The following is a 17,057-nucleotide window of genomic DNA, read 5'->3' as shown; positions in this document are numbered from 1 at the left end:
TTAATTGTTAATTTTAGCGGCAGATGGAATGGTCTGTAACCTGTCTGTGAGGAGTTATGGGGCTGGCTTATGCCACCAAAGGTGCTTTGATATCTTATGATGATGCTGGAGGGGGTGTTCTACAATATTAGATTCAATGGAGTATGAGATTGGCTATCCTCACCCTGCGGGGTGGGGCCCGAAGGGACAAAGGCAGGATGGATAATCTGCTTCTCGCTGTTCCATGTTTGTTGGTACCTGTGACAAAATGTTAGGTTCAGACTACAGTGATGGTTTGATGGCTTTAAAGGAACAGGCCGTTATGAATAAGAAATGTTGTATCTTAGTTGTGTTTTTGTTAAGTGTTCCTAGGTGGTATGAGGTCGTCTGATTAAGGTGCAGCCATCAGCCATCAGGGCCGTTAGTATTGTCGCATTAGCTGTTATGCTGCCATTGTCATGCATTTATGCAGGGTCTTTAATAGGGTCGTGATCACTTTATGTATCATCAGCCGTATCATCGCAGAGGAACCTGTTACTCATCACAGGCAGAAGGTGACGTTCCAGAGTCACGTGCGGCTCACCCACATGCAGAAATATACCCAATGGAAAATCGGCTACTGAGCAGCTCCCCGAAGGTCCCACCCCCTCCCGGAGCTCCCCCACCAACCGGCTGTGATTTACAGCAGCAGTCTCCGCCCCTCTCTTGGCGTTCCGCCTTCATGACGCCCCAGCAGGGCGCTTTCATGGGCGCGCCGGTCACAGAGAGGCTTGTTAATTTCCCGAGCTCGTGAAGTGGGATTTTCCCCTGTGTGAGCGGGTATCTTAATTACGCTTCTCGGGGAAGGCGTTGTTTAATTTGCTTTGTACTTGTGAAAGAAATCCCAGCATCCCTGCGCCCAGCAGGCCCACTGGAGCGGCAGATTAAAATCGCTGGCTTTGTGTATGCTCCTCTTTACCTACTCCATCATGGAGGCGTCTCTTATGGTCTGTATGGTGGTTGAAAATGCCTCTTATCTGGCTCTTCTGCATTGTGACACTTCCAGGCCATAACTCCAAGCCCTTCGGTCGTTGCTAACGGCGACCCTCCCCTTTCCGGAGTCTCTGCAGACACAGTAATGACGGATAGTACCACTCAGCATTCTCTCCTAGAGGATGGCGTCGGCAGAGAGTAGGGGGGTGGGGGGCTGTGTCCAGGCTCTGGGATTAATCAACTGCTCTCTTTGGGGCAAAGTGAGGTCCAGATTTTGGCTGGCAGCTAATGGACGGTGCTAATTGCATTATTGTTAAATTATGTACCTCGTCTGCCAGACGCGTGCACACGCCTCACAGTTTATGAACTGGGACGTTTTACTAGAAGCATGTTTTATTGGAAACTTTACTGCCCGACGTTAGCGACGACCTGCAGTCCCGGGCTAGAATTCCGAAACAGGTGTCCCGGCATCGTGATGGCACGGCAATGAACCCTCCAGTAAATTCATCTCAGGCCCTGCTTTTAGGCAGAGAACGGGGAGATAATGCTTAGTAAAACTTAGATAAGCGGTTAAAATTAGCGCTAGCCGCTACAAGTAGCCTGTCGGAGCGCGAGGCTGCCGACGCGCTGCAGAATCTCACTGCGTGCCACCTTCTCGGGCAGCTGGCCGGCCCGCTGAGTACGTGGCCGGGATCGCTGCTGTCTCCCTGTCATTCTCTCACGCTCCCTCTACTCCAAATAAAACGAAACATTAACTGCTGCCCTCGGATGTTGTGCTAAAATTAATCCCCGCTTTTAATTATTAATTAGAAAGTCCAGTGTTTAACAGCAAGGCTGTTGGCTGCTCTTGCATCGTATTAACACTGACCGGCACATTTAAAAGCCTATGTTTCATGAAATCTGTACTTGATTCTTATTGACAGTCTTGTTTATGTTCTTCTAATTTCAGCTGCTGTGTGGAAAATTGCATTTGATTTTGCCAAACGATGGTTTGCACCTAACCGAATAACGAGGTCCAGTACAGCTCAGACGTAGCAGGAATTGCAGAGTTCTTTGATATGTTTGGTTTTATCAGTTTACCATTTAAGTTAGAACAGCATGACCCTCGCCTCAATAATTTATGTTTAGAAAATGGATTGATAGATGGATTTATGTACTGTATAGTATTATGCTAATTTACTAGGCTTTTGTTTCTTTTGTAATTTTTGGTGTGCCAGATAGATTTTGTGATACAGAAATCACTTAAAAAAAGGTTTTTGAGAAACGGTCAGTTTTGCTATAATTATTGTAAAATGTCTAAAACACGGGTATTTTGCATAACACTGGTCAACAAAAAATGTTTTCATGGGTCAGCAAAAGGGGTTTTTTCTGTACCTTTTAATCCTAATTTAAGAAAGGCTCTGAATTTTTTTTCTCATCCATAGTTTTACACAATATCGATGGTATATAATTCCTTATTAAGAAAGTATGGGCATATTAAGAGTAATTTAGGAAAATTATTTTTATTTTTAGGATTTTACCGGAGAACGCACTGTACTGTAAGTGTGTTTTGCCCAAGTTTACAGGCTGTAACATGTATGAACATGCTCTCTCTCTGATACAGAAAAACAATACCGTGGCAAGTGGAGTCCCAGTTTGCTTGCTGACTTCCGCTGGACCCTTAGAGGAAAGTCACAGAGGCCACGTCCAGCAGAAAATCATACACTTTTACCATCAAGCTGACTGGCTTCCATCACGCACATACACTGTACATATAGCGTGAGGCTTAATTGTCTGTCATTCAAAATCCTTGCTTGATTGGCAAATTCTGATTAGATCCTAATTCATTACATTACTATAAGATTCACCTATTTTGATTTGTGTAACAAAAAGAAAGTGGTTTGTTGGCTACTAGTCCACTATTCAGATATGTATGACCTGCTGTCCCATCTGATTGCGTGACAGTTTCCCTTATGTTGATTATCAAGCCTAAAAATAGCCCTCCTGCCCCCCCTCCCATTAAGAGGGCAGAGAGTTAGTTTGTGGGGGGGGGGGGGAGTGATGACAGCAGCCATACTCTGTAACATTGTCAGGACAAAGTATCCAGTCATGTGCTTCTTCAAGAAGTTATCAGTGTAGGCTGGTCATCTGGGTTTGTGTGTGTGTGTGTGTGTGTGTGTGTGCGTTTGTGTGTTCATGCACGTGCAGCCCTGGGTGTACGTGCCATGTTCCGGTTGGCAAACTGTATTTCTACATACCCTGTGCCCCCTTCCTGGTTTTTATGTAACAACGCAGCCAAAAATACAGCTGAACCCATAATGGTTTAAACAGTCAACAGCGTGGAAGAGGTGCAAGGTGTTTGTGGCAAAAGAGCCACGGGGAATTTTCATGGACACGGAGAGCCGATGCGCAACCTCTTTGGGTCCTGTTGTCTTTCTGCGGCCGATACTGCTGAAAACAGAGAAGTCTGTCTCTCAGGAGAGCAGCAGACAGGCCTAAAGGCCCAGCATCCCTCAGCTGCTTACAGCCGTTATGGTTCAATTCGCCCTCGGCCCAAAAACGGGAACCGGAGCCCAGGACAGTCCAGCAGAACCGGCTTAGAGGAGGCAGGGGGGCCCAATGAGAATCGCTGAAGGTGAAGCGTCCGTTAACATGCGGGCTGCGAAAAGCTGATTCCGTCACCCCCCCCCCCCCCCCCCCAAGCATGCCTTCCTGCTCTCTGCCTCTAGCCACTCGTCAGCTGATGAGTATCCCCATGTCAAGCTTGCAGAGTCATGGAGGGGAGACGTTAATGAACCTCATTCTCTGCTTCCCTGGGTCTTCTGTGTGGTACTGTGGGTTTTGGGTGGAGCTAAACGAGAACCAGGGGGGTGAATACGGGCATTTCATGGGCGGAGCCCAGGATATCACTGCAGAGCGTCCCTGGGAATTCGCTGAGATCATCCATGTTACCTACTGAATATCAGTATGACGATGTTAGAAGGTGCTGGCCAGGAGTTCAAAGTGTGCAGAATCTGGGTCTTTGATACTAACCACTTAGCCTGACACCGGGCCCTACACTGGTATGAATGGTTCCGCCCCAGCTGTGCCCACTGGACTTTGCCCTGAGTCAGCCTTGCCCCATCCAGGGTCGACCTGTCATATGACAGCTCCAGGTCCCGTAACGTTCCTATAATGTCACACTGCAGTTGCCATGCCAACGTGATGCCATGGGAACCATACAATAAGGGAAGGAAGGTGAAATGGGGAGGAGAAGGAGAGGTCTGAACTGCTGGAGACATGAGGTTCTCAGGTGGCACCAGATCAGCTACAGAGTGAGCGAATAAATCATACAGGTCATCTAGAGATGCAGTAGGCTGGAGTTAGAGAGGATTCACTATAGATATAGATATGGGTTATGGACACATATGCATAGAAACACAAACTCAGTAAATAAAATTCAGGGATGGTGAGACTCAGGAGAATAAACACAGAGACTTGGTAGATTATATATACCGCGCAGGCACACAGGCACGGTAGATAAAGTATACTTGTTCATGGACACGGTAGATTAGGTACATCATGCAGAGAGACAGACAGACAGATGCCCTAGATAAAGTATACTTGAACACAGACACAGTAGATGGCTGACACTGATAGACACATTAGACTGGACATCTTGACATGACAGCTTTGCCTAAGAGGAGATTGCTTTTGGTGGGGGGGAGCTTCCTCTCTTGTGCTCTTTAGACATGAAGGGAGATTGCTTGAGACTCTCGTACCCACATCCTGCTGGGTGACCGCAAGCCGTCAGCTGAGAGACTGACTTTTCACATGTTCTCGCTTTTTTAGTAGACACAGAACGTCTGTATTGATATCTCAAAACGATTATCATCATATGAATAACTTAGCAGCTCTCTGAGTGAAAACAGCTTGGCGTTTTTGATGGCGTGTTTTCTGTCCATGGTAACAAGCTTCCAGGTGATGAGCACTGGTGAAAGATGCAATTAGGAGGAAGATCCGTGGCGATGTCATGGTCAGGGCCACAGTGTTACCAAGGCGACTGCGAGGAGCGGCGGGTGAGGGGGCGTGGAGGAGAATCAGCAGAAAACACCATCAAGCCCAGCGCAGCTGGGAAGTGGGTTACAGTCTGGCGCCGGCTCTGCTCGTTCGGCTCCGATTGCTGTTCCATGTGGGTCTCCCGGTGACATTTGAGCAGCCCAGCGGCGCTCGTGAGCCTGGATTTCCTGCGCACTCTCCAGGCCGCATTATTAAAGATACTCAACGTCCTCTGGCTGGTGACAGGATAAACCGCCCGACATCTGACAGGCCCTAAGCAAACGCTGAGTATTTATCGCTGAGTGGCGCGTCAAAATTCTTCACGGGATTGAGAGGGTGGTGCGCAACATTTTAATGAGTCGACTTAGTCCAGGTGTTTACGGGGCTCTCATTACTCAAGCGTGTAGGTGGGGGTGGGGGTGGGGGTGGGGGGGGGGGGGGGGAATGCACTGCCGTGACGATAAACGCAACGACCAAAACAATAGACTTGCACCTGTCCCCAGCAGAGATCTGTGAGCGATGGGCCAACACGCTTGCAGAAGGCACCGGGAGGTTCTGTGTGGTCTGCGGAAGGCCCTGGGAGGTTCTGCGTGGTCTGCGGAAGGCCCTGGGAGGTTCTGCGTGGTCTGCGGAAGGCCCTGGGAGGTTCTGCGTGGTCTGCGGAAGGCCCTGGGAGGTTCTGCGTGGTCTGCGGAAGGCTCCGGGTTTGTACCTGTGCACTGCTTTCCTGCACTCGCTGAGCCTCGCACAGGTTGTGTGTGACCCTGTAGCTGCCCAGTGGTCCCTGGTTCCTTCATAGTGATGTGTGTTCAGGCTGAAAGCAGTGGTCTGCGAGAGCGTCGCGTGTGTTTACGACGCCGGCCGGCCGGCTGGGAATGTGGCCGATTACGACGCCGGCCGGCCGGCTGGGGATGTGGCCGAAACGCTCGCCCCTGTCACGCACCTGGGCGGGCCGTCGTCTGAGAGGCGACGCCACACACGAGACTGTGACCTTCCCCCAGCGTGTGTGACCGGTGGCAGCCGTGGTCACGTTTTGTGGCTCAAGAGAAGGAACGATTTGCGTCATTTCTTGCCAGTTTTAACCGATAAAATACTGCGGTACATTTCAAATCTGTGAATTTAATCTGTTAAGACAGCGTATGGGAGGATGAAGTATGATCGAGAGCAATTTGAGGCATGTTAATGTGCAAAATCGCTCTGTAAAATGTGTAAATGTACATAAGCTGGCCTGCAATGCAGTGGCCGCAAGCTGGCAGCTGCAGGGATTGTGTTCAATTTACATAACATGGCAGTTGCTGCCTTCCTTGACATTGTCGATTTCTCCACCATCAGCATTACACATTGTAGCATGACCCAGCCCCTCTGCCCCTCCAAGGTCAGTTGGCATTTGAGGGATCTGAAAGAGGGTCAGAGATCAACCCTGCAATAAAGGAATCACACAGAGGTGGCCCTCCATGTTAGTCGCATGTAAATAATCTAAATGCTAATCAGTCGTACACTGGAGTCTTGTGACCCTGCTTACAAAACCTCGTCATATTTGCAGTTTGGCAGGGAGAGCAGAGGTGAAGGTGCACATATGGGGGAGGGGTGAAATTCTGCTACTTGTGTGCTGGGTGGATAAAATGACGTTCCTGAGGAGCATGTCCATCTGACCTGCCGTGTTTTGGCAGGATCATCCACGAGGACGGCTTTTCTGGGGATGACGTGAAGCAGTACAAACCCGTGGTCTTCAGCAACACCATCCAGTCCCTGGCGGCCATCGTGCGTGCCATGGACACGCTGGGCTTGGAGTACGGGGACAAGGAGAGGAAAGTAAGTGTCTCTGCGCTTTGCATCTGACCCAGGGACGCGTAGCTGGCCGCTCATCCACATACTGTAACTCCGGTCAGCTATGTAGAATCGATACAGCGCAGTGTGACTGACGGCTGTAAGTATCAGAATAACAGAATCGGTCAGTCAGATTCAGCTCCTTAACCCAGGACTGTTTATTGACAATAATTTAATTTAAAGTCGTATCACAGCAGATCGATCATCTTCATTCCCATGCCACACATAAACCCAGATTCTCATATCTGTAAATGATCAGTCACGTACCCCAGAGGGTTGGGCACACGCAGTTACAATCATACTGGAATGGTTTATTCCCAGGTGTGCACACGTCCACACACACATGTGCACGCCCATACATACACACACACACACACACACACACATGTGCACGCCCGCACACACACGTACACGCCCGCACATATACACACACACATGTGCACGCCCACACACACACACACACACGTGCACGCCCGCACACACACACGTGCACGCCCACACACACGTGCACACCCACACACACACACACACACATGTGCACGCCCACACATACACACACACACGTGCACGCCCGCACATACATGCACACTCACATGTGCATGCCCATACATACAGACACACACGTACACACCTATACATACACACACATGTGCACGCCCATACATACACACACACACGTGCACACCTATACATACACACACATGTGCACGCCCACACATACACACACACACATGCACGCCCACACATACACACACGCACACATGTGCACACCCATACATACACACACACACACACACACACGTACACACCTATACTTACACACACATGTGCACGCCCATACATACACACACATGTGCACGCCCATACATACACACACATGTGCACGCCCATACATACACACACATGTGCATGCCCGCACATACACATACACACATGGACTCTCCATTCATTTCTATGGGCATAACTCTAATCCCAACATCGTCGACAACCTTATCCCCTACCCAGCCCTAACCTAAACCATAAGTAACCAAAAAAAATACTTTTTGCAAGATTTTTGATTGCATTTACAGATTTTTGTATAATTGCGGGTATCCTTGTGGTGACCGAAAAAGGTCCCTTTTAGGTAAAAAAAGTTACAGGTTTTTATCACATTATGGGGAAATCTGGTCCCCACAAAGTAATAATTACAAAAACACGTACACACACGAATATATACACACACAAGAGCGCACACACATACATACACACAGACCTACACACAAATACATACACACAGACCTACACACGCATACATACACACAGACCTACACATGCATACATACACACAGACCTACACACAAATACATACACACAGACCTACACACGCATACATACTGTACACACAGACCTACACATGCATACATACACACAGACCTACACACGCATACATACACACAGACCTACACACAAATACATACACACAGACCTACACACGCATACATACACACAGACATACACACAAATACATACACACAGACCTACACACAAATACATACACACAGACCTACACACGCATACATACACACAGACATACACACAGACCTACACACGCATACATACACACAGACCTACACACGCATACATACACACAGACCTACACACGCATACATACACACAGACATACACACAGACCTACACACGCATACATACACTCAGACCTACACACGCACAGACATGCTGCACAGACATACACACAGACCTACACACGCATACATACACTCAGACCTACACACGCACAGACGTGCTGCACAGACTCTTTTTCTCGAGTTCTGGTCCATGTCAAGTGGAGAAAATCAAAACAACCTGACAGGCTCTGAACAGTGTCAGAATCGTCACCCCTCCTGCACTTTTTCTTAGCATTGTTATACGCCCAGCAGGAATGTCCCCCCAACAATGCAGGACTGCATGAATGGTTTTTAAAGCCTGCAGAATCACTGTACGCAGTAATGCGTGCGTGGGGGCCTGCAGATCAGCCTCATGGGGATTCGTCTGCGCTAAATGTCTTTGATAATCACCTGTTACCCTTTATAAATATGCAAATGCGCTTAATTCATATATAATTATGATCGTGGCCTTCGACTGGACAGTCAGAATAGAAAATAGATGGATGATTTGTTGTATTATTGAGGCCACATTCACTGTAAGGAATACAGGATATAGGAATAACGCCAGGAAGTTCAAAAATTCATAAAATGCATAAAACACAAAATGTGAAATTGCTTTGATTTAATAGTTGTGATTTCAGCACTGCCGCTGTGGGAATTAATTAAAGGAACACTTTAATAATGCTGGGTTTTTTTCCACGCAATGTTATTACTGCTATTTCTATTTACTTACATAACAGCCGTTGTTTGGAGGTCAGAGTATGAGGAGCCGCAGAAAGTGGAGCATTGAGCACATTAAATTGAGTGTCTCTATAAAGCATTAGGGTTAGGGGCGCTGCTGGGTTGGGATTAGGGTTAGGGGCGCTGCTGGGTTGGGATTAGGGTTAGGGGCGCTGCTGGGTTGGGATTAGGGTTAGGGGCGCTGCTGGGTTGGGATTAGGGTTAAGGTTAGGGGCGCTGCTGGGTTGGGATTAGGGCTTGTACAGCTGTAGCCACATAGCCGCCACAAAACGACTTGAACAAATCCGTATGCAAATTCCCCTTTCCGGTGGCTAGCTGCGTGGCTGCTGTGCGTTCAAGGTGACCTGGAACCGAAGCGCTATTCACATCGTGCCCCGTGAAGACGGCGGCACATGTGCCGCTAAGCCGACCGCCTCTCACGAAATGACGACGCTGAGAGTATCATCACACTCTCGCCTCAGTCAGATAGCGTGGCGATCGCAGACAGTGATTACTGAGGATGCACTCCCATGATGCACTGCATGCTGAGGAACCCGAGCAACTTCCTGCCCCCATCGATGTTTAACTGCTGTTATGAGACTCAGCCCTCCAGCCTTCATCAGAAGTCATTTCATTTGGATCAAGTCTGTTTCAGTGGTATCAGATGTGTTATTGGCACCGATTGTAAGGTTGTCTGTTCCTCCAGCTAAAACATTCACTGTCCAGTTACACCTGCATGCAGGGAGCAGCTATGCATGAGCAACTGAAGGCCTGAGGAGATGGGTGGGGGAGGGGAGTGTGTTATCCAATCAGGAGCGGAGAGGATTACCGAATGTGTCACACTGACCCTTTGGCCCATTTAGGAGTTAGGTGTGGCCAAGTTGGCAGAGATCAATGTCTGCTGACAGCTAATTGTCTTTCCCTTAGTCACACAGAAGACAGTGACAGAGGTCTGGAGAGGGGTAGCAGAACATGACAGACAAACGGGAGTCTGGGGATGGCTGATGAGGAGGGTGAAGAGTTAGGGAAAACATGCTGTGTTGTTCATGACAGGTGAACAAGGTTCACACTGACGTGGGAATTTCCATCCTTTCTTTCGGGGGGCTGTCATGTGCGCAGGTACGTGCAGGTACAGAGGGGCGTGACTCTCCCCCGTCTCCTGATCTGGTTGACAGGCCTGGCTAATGCATCTCGGCACTGGGGCATGAAGCCACCCTCCCCCTTTTACAGTCCACCAGGGATTAGTAAACAGTGATTCACAGTGTAGCTTTAAGACCTCTGCTCGGTCTGCCATCCGTACTACCCGTTTTAGACCCCTGAGCCCGGCCTGCCATCCGTACTACCCGTTTTAGACCCCTGAGCCCGGCCTGCCATCCGTACTACCCGTTTTAGACCCCTGAGCCCGGCCTGCCATCCGTACTGCCATCTTCAGACCCCTGAGCCCGGCCTGCCATCCGTACTGCCATCTTCAGACCCCTGAGCCCGGCCTGCCATCCGTACTGCCATCTTCAGACCCCTGAGCCCGGCCTGCCATCCGTACTGCCATCTTCAGACCCCTGAGCCCGGCCTGCCATCCGTACTGCCAGCTTCAGACCCCTGAGCCCGGCCTGCCATCCGTACTGCCATCTTCAGACCCCTGAGCCCGGCCTGCCATCCGTACTGCCATCTTCAGACCCCTGAGCCCGGCCTGCCATCCGTACTGCCATCTTCAGACCACTGAGCCCGGCCTGCCATCCGTACTGCCATCTTCAGACCCCTGAGCCCGGCCTGCCATCCGTACTACCCGTTTTAGACCCCTGAGCCCGGCCTGCCATCCGTACTGCCATCTTCAGACCCCTGAGCCCGGCCTGCCATCCGTACTGCCATCTTCAGACCCCTGAGCCCGGCCTGCCATCCGTACTGCCATCTTCAGACCCCTGAGCCCGGCCTGCCATCCATACTGCCGTCTTCAAACAGCATAGCAGTGCAGTTTTGCTGCCCTCCCCCTCCGCTAACTGTCTCTTTCCACTCTCATGCCGTTCCCGTTTTGTCTTCCTCCCTCTCGCCGCCTCGCCTTCTCATCCCTCAGCGGGGCCCTGTCGACACTGCCTTTGATATATCTCTGGCACTCTGGCCTGTTGCCATGGCCACCCAGAGTCTTGCCTCCCTTCTGATACATTCCGCAGGCCTGCCCTCAGTCAGGAATGTCACTTATGTGAGGAGAGCTTACAGACCTCGAAAATGCTCTAGCATCCGGAGGGAAACCGAGATTCAAACACTCACACTTGTGGTTTTTTTGTTTCCTCTTGTAATCGGTATCATTTACTCTTTAACCTTGACTGTTTTTATGTGCCCTTGTGGGTGTCCCTTGTCTTCAGTAGACTTGTGTTCCATTATATTTATGATTTGAAATTCACCCATTTGTGTCACCTGAGAGTAAATATTAGCGCCCCGGTGTGTATTCCCGGTCGTCTTCTGCCACCTCTCATTCTCTAAACTCCACCAGTACAGCCAGTAGTGCTGGCATTCCTGTCCCGTTCCTTCCTTTATCAGACCCCGAGAGAATTCCTCCTGAGCTGAACATAGCGAGCCCCATTGGACAAAGACCGGCCCGCGAATGGCTTCCGTAGCACCCCTTGGCTGCATGACCGAGGACTCACGTAGCGCCGCAGAGCTCAGATCCGGCAATGGCTGACAGAGACTGACCGCTATGCATATGCTAATTCACGTAGGAAGGACAAAACGGAGGCCTGCGTGGGAATTAGCAAGGAGAAAGGGTCCTTTTGGCCGGGAAGAGGAAGAGAGAGGCAAAACCCCTTTCAGAAACTGAGCCGGCGGCCTGATGGAACGTAGCAATGCAAGCGCACATCACACACAAAGAGATAATGAAGCACGTTAGTACATACTTACAGGCTGAGGGGGAATGGGAGGCCCAGACCTGGTGTTACTGCAGTAAAAGCTGCAGGGAGGCCCAGGCCTGGTGTTACCACAGTAACAGCTGTAGGGAGGCCCCGGTCTGGTGTTACCGCAGTAAAAGCTGTAGGGAGACCCCGGTCTGGTGTTACCGCAGTAACAGCTGCAGGGAGGCCCCGGTCTGGTGTTACCGCAGTAAAAGCTGTAGGAAGGCCAGGTCTGGTGTTACCGCAGTAAAAGCTGCAGGGAGGCCCAGGCCTGGTGTTACCGCAGTAACAGCTGTAGGGAGACCCCGGTCTGGTGTTACCGCAGTAACAGCTGTAGGGAGGCCCCGGTCTGGTGTTACCGCAGTAACAGCTGCAGGGAGGCCCAGGCCTGGTGTTACCGCAGTAACAGCTGTAGGGAGGCCCAGGTCTGGTGTTACCGCAGTAAAAGCTGTAGGAAGGCCAGGTCTGGTGTTACCGCAGTAACAGCTGTAGGGAGGCCCAGGTCTGGTGTTACCGCAGTAAAAGCTGCAGGGAGGCCCAGGCCTGGTGTTACCGCAGTAAAAGCTGCAGGGAGGCCCAGGCCTGGTGTTACCGCAGTAACAGCTGTAGGGAGGCCCAGGTCTGGTGTTACCGCAGTAAAAGCTGTAGGAAGGCCCAGGTCTGGTGTTACCGCAGTAAAAGCTGCAGGGAGGCCCAGGTCTGGTGTTACCGCAGTAACAGCTGTAGGGAGGCCCAGGTCTGGTGTTACCACAGTAACAGCTGCAGGGAGGCCCAGGTCTGGTGTTACCGCAGTAAAAGCTGTAGGAAGGCCAGGTCTGGTGTTACCGCAGAAAAAGCTGCAGGGAGGCCCAGGCCTGGTGTTACCGCAGTAACAGCTGTAGGAAGGCCCAGGTCTGGTGTTACCGCAGTAAAAGCTGCAGGGAGGCCCCGGTCTGGTGTTACCGCAGTAAAAGCTGCAGGGAGGCCCCGGTCTGGTGTTACCGCAGTAAAAGCTGCAGGGAGGCCCGGTCTGGTGTTACCGCAGTGAAAGCTGTAGGGAGGCTCCGGTCTGGTGTTACCGCAGTAAAAGCTGTAGGGAGGCTCCGGTCTGGTGTTACCGCAGTAAAAGCTGTAGGGAGGCTCCGGTCTGGTGTTACCGCAGTAAAAGCTGTAGGGAGGCTCCGGTCTGGTGTTACCGCAGTAAAAGCTGTAGGGAGGCTCCGGTCTGGTGTTACCGCAGTAAAAGCTGTAGGGAGGCTCCGGTCTGGTGTTACCGCAGTAAAAGCTGTAGGGAGGCCCGGTCTGGTGTTACCGCAGTAACAGCTGCAGGGAGGCTCCGGTCTGGTGTTACCGCAGTAAAATCGGAAGGGGAGAGCACCCTCCTCCCTTGCCATTCCAACCCAGCCTCATTAGGTGTGAGCAGTGGCGTCACTATGCCAGGAGGCAGTTGGCACCCAGTCAGGCACCAGCTCTGTCCCTATTGACATTGTGGACCCCCCCCCCCCCTGCCCCAGGTATAAAGGGCACCATCCTCCACAGGCAGAGGGACGTACCGTGGGTGCTTTTCCTGGGGTGAGGGGGGAGGGGATGACTCAGGGAGACGCTGGTTCCTCATAATGACAGTGGCACAGTAAACAAGCAGACTGCTACAAAGGACAACACAGCTGCAGACGAGCACACGTGACGGGGCTGCCTTATTGGCTTATTTAGCAGACGCTCTCATTAAAAGCGACAGGCATTTTTAGGGGAAAGCCGGGTCAGACAGTCCCTGGGGCAACTTAGGGCTGAGGACCTTGCTCAAGGTTCCAACCGTCAAATCACTCCGCATGCTTTGGGATTTGAACCGGTGACCTTTTAATGACAGGGACAGCATATTAACCCGACTGAGCCACACCGCCCTCCAACACATAGGGTGGGTCCCGGGTTTGCCACCCCCCCGCCACCATGGCTAACCAGCTGCGCTGTTCAGCTCTTTGGCTAGATCACGTTTCGTGTAGGTGCTTTATTAAACGCTGCCTCGGACGCCCATCGCCGCTGAGGCCGCTGTGTGCTATTGGCCCAGGACCGGGGGGGGGCACCGCGACCCCACAGACATGAGAGGCTATCGATGCGAGGCTGGTGTGCTTTGAAGGAGTCTCCCAGGTTGGCAGGTATGGATTTCAGCTTAACTTTCTGAAGGTCATTTTCGTTTCAGGCATTTGGGTCCTATTGACCTGAGAGAACAAATATTTTCTGACTGTTTGAAAGTAGTTTCGATGCGTGGCATTTGCATGTGCACGTATGAATATTCAAAAATATATTTTGCCACTGTCAGATCTATGATCTATGAAGTGAAGTTTTATTTCAAACGGTTTCCTGTCTGTCTGCCAGATGCCTCTGTAAGTAGTTCAGTCAGTAGTAATACAATGAATCAGTTTCTTTAAGGGAAAAGCACATTCCAGCTTTACTTGTTTGTAATACATGTACCCACATTGAAGTGGTTATCAAAAGAATGTTAAAAACACATACTGACCTTTTAATGGCTTATTAATATACCTCAGTGGCAGTGATAGCATCATGTGAACCATATAAAAGAGCATGATCATTTACATTTTAAGTGACAATAAATATGGAAATGACGTAGTTTAACGGATTTGTATCAAAGGTTATTTTTGACTACAGCCTGAATAATGCTGGATTTTGTGCAAATGCACAGGAGGTTATGCTGTGGTAACCCTCACAAGGCCTGACCTTTTAATTATTTCTGTGAAAAAACGCTTTAATTCAGTCTTCTGCTTCATCCCAGTTGTACATCCTGCTTTGTGTCCTTTGTGTATATGGGGTTTGAACATCCTTGCATAAAAATGTTTTATTTTTGTCGGGTTGATCACAGGAGGTGAACTTCGGGGTAAAATGTCATTTGTCGTGTGGCTCTTGGGGGTCATGTGATCCGAGGCAGAGGTGGTGCCAAAGGGGTTAGGGGTGGGGCTTGCGGTGTTCTTCACCGTTACTCTGCAAATGTACTTTGCCTTGTGTTGGACTGAATATGCAGTTTTTGGTTGCACTCCAGCCCCACTTGTGAGAGAGGAAGATGATGCTGCCTAATCATCGGTTTTTAAATTAATGCCAAAGAGACAGAATATTTCACTGAGGCATTTAATGGGCTCCTTACCTGTCAGGTTTGACTTGAAAACCTGTTCGTTCCCATCGTCATATTTGGATGGATTTTCACCGTATTAATTAAAATATTGACTAGCCAGCACACCCCTCTGTAAGTGCAGGGCTACTGTACATGCAGACCTTTTTTAGGGCGAACTGGCTGTTTCCCCTTCCAGGCAGTCTGTCGCTGTAACTTACCTGGGTGACGCCATCCTGTCCCAGCAGAGAATATCCATACGTGACTCGCGTCATTATCCTTGCGTTCGATGCTTCCTGATGAGGCCAGAGGTGGTCGCTAAGGTGATAAACTGCAGAAATCACACTAAATAATGAAAGATTTATGCAGGAATATTTCTGGTATTTTCATTATGCTACATGCCAGGGGTGTTGGAGGGGTAATGACGCAGTGTGCACCATACTGTCGCGGGAGCTGTCCGGAGGCTTCTGAATCGTTTCTTCATGACAACAGAGCCCTCCCTTAGGTCTGATTGTGCGTCACCCCCCTGACTGAGCTGATTGTCTGTCCTTGTATCTCCAGTGTGAACCTCAGAAGCACTGCCTGTGGGGTCTGCAGAGTAGGGCTCGTGATCAGCTGCTCCACTGCCCAGTGCTAATGCTAATACTCTGGTAACACTAACACCCTGCTAGCGCTAATGCCCTGCTAATGGTAACAGCCTGCTACTGCTAATGCTAACGCCCCGCTAGCTCTAAAACTGCTAATGCCGACACTCTGCTAATGCTAACACAGTACTAATGTTAGCGCTCTGCTAATACTAACATGGTGTTAATGCTAGCGCTCTGCTAATGCTAACACGGTATTAATGCTAGCGCTCTGCTAATGCTAACACGGTATTAATGCTAGCGCTCTGCTAATGCTAACACGGTATTAATGCTAGCGCTCTGCTAATGCCGCAGTCATTTTCTTCTGTGGAACGTGGCCTCGAGTTGGCAGGATGCAAAAATCACTGCTTTCTCAAGAGCTCTGTTTTTTTTTTTTTGCGCTTTACTTAATCACTTTGCACAAAGCATGGGTCAGGTGCCTTTGCTTAACGCTTTTTGCACTTTTTTACTTACCCAAGTTCAAATGTGACGCATTTGCTCTCTCGATATGCGCTGCTGCCAACCCAGACACATACTTATGATGTCACTGAACCTCACTTGACACCTATGGGCTGCTATTCTTGCACATCACTCCAGTTACCCTTAGTAGTGTGATCCATAAGGGAGCTGCCCTTGGATTCCCCCGGCTGGCTGACCAAGCCAAGGCTCTGTAGCTGAGCTTGCAGGCCTTGTGTCGGATGGAGAGGCACGGGAAATCACACGTCCAAATTTAGTACTTAGCGGCCGGGAGGAATCCGTGGGAAGCAGGCTTCCAGTTTACACCTTTGCTTAAGAGGCAGAGGACTTGGTTACGGAGCATAAGCAGAGCCAAAGAGCAGCGTGAGGTCGATAGACGAATACCTGCTGGACTCTGCCGCTTTAGTGTGGGCGTGCTCCCCCGAGCAGGCCAGCGACCAGCCACTTCGCCTCTGAGTGTGGCTGCGGATAGACACCTCGAGTGCTGATTCATCAGATAAAGACTGGAGCTGTGTGCCTTCAGAGCGCACCGGCATTCTCTGAGAACGGGGGGGGGTGGAGGGAGGGGAGTCGGAAGTAAATGGAGAGGAGGAGGAGACAAGGGGCGGATAGAGGAATGAGAGAAAGACAGAGAGAGAGACTGGGGTAGGTGATTTCACCCAGCTGTTTTGCGGAAGAAGAATGTGACATTCAGCAGGAGATGTTACCTCGGGACCCCTGGGACAGCATTGGTCAATTCCAGTTCCTCCCAGACATGTGACTGCCTGTGGTATACACGGAGCGCGGGGGGGGGGACAGCTGTAACGTACTGTACGCCATGTTCACC

At 50.3% G+C, this 17,057-nt stretch overlaps 1 protein-coding gene across 1 annotated transcript in view; it reads left to right on the top strand.

Annotated features, from left to right (window-relative positions):
* Positions 1–17,057, top strand: part of gnao1a (guanine nucleotide binding protein (G protein), alpha activating activity polypeptide O, a) — a 74,927-nt gene that overhangs the window by 13,572 nt on the left and 44,298 nt on the right. Inside the window, exon 3 of the mRNA XM_023827283.2 lies at positions 6,639–6,780. Within this exon, the coding sequence (XP_023683051.1) occupies positions 6,639–6,780 (142 nt within the window). The remainder of the gene's footprint in view (positions 1–6,638; positions 6,781–17,057) is intronic.

Source organism: Paramormyrops kingsleyae, chromosome 13 (assembly GCF_048594095.1).
Source record: "Paramormyrops kingsleyae isolate MSU_618 chromosome 13, PKINGS_0.4, whole genome shotgun sequence".
Classification (NCBI taxonomy): Eukaryota; Metazoa; Chordata; class Actinopteri; order Osteoglossiformes; family Mormyridae; genus Paramormyrops; species Paramormyrops kingsleyae.
The sequence above is the reverse complement of the archived record's forward strand: the minus strand, read 5'-3'. Positions and strand labels throughout refer to the sequence as shown.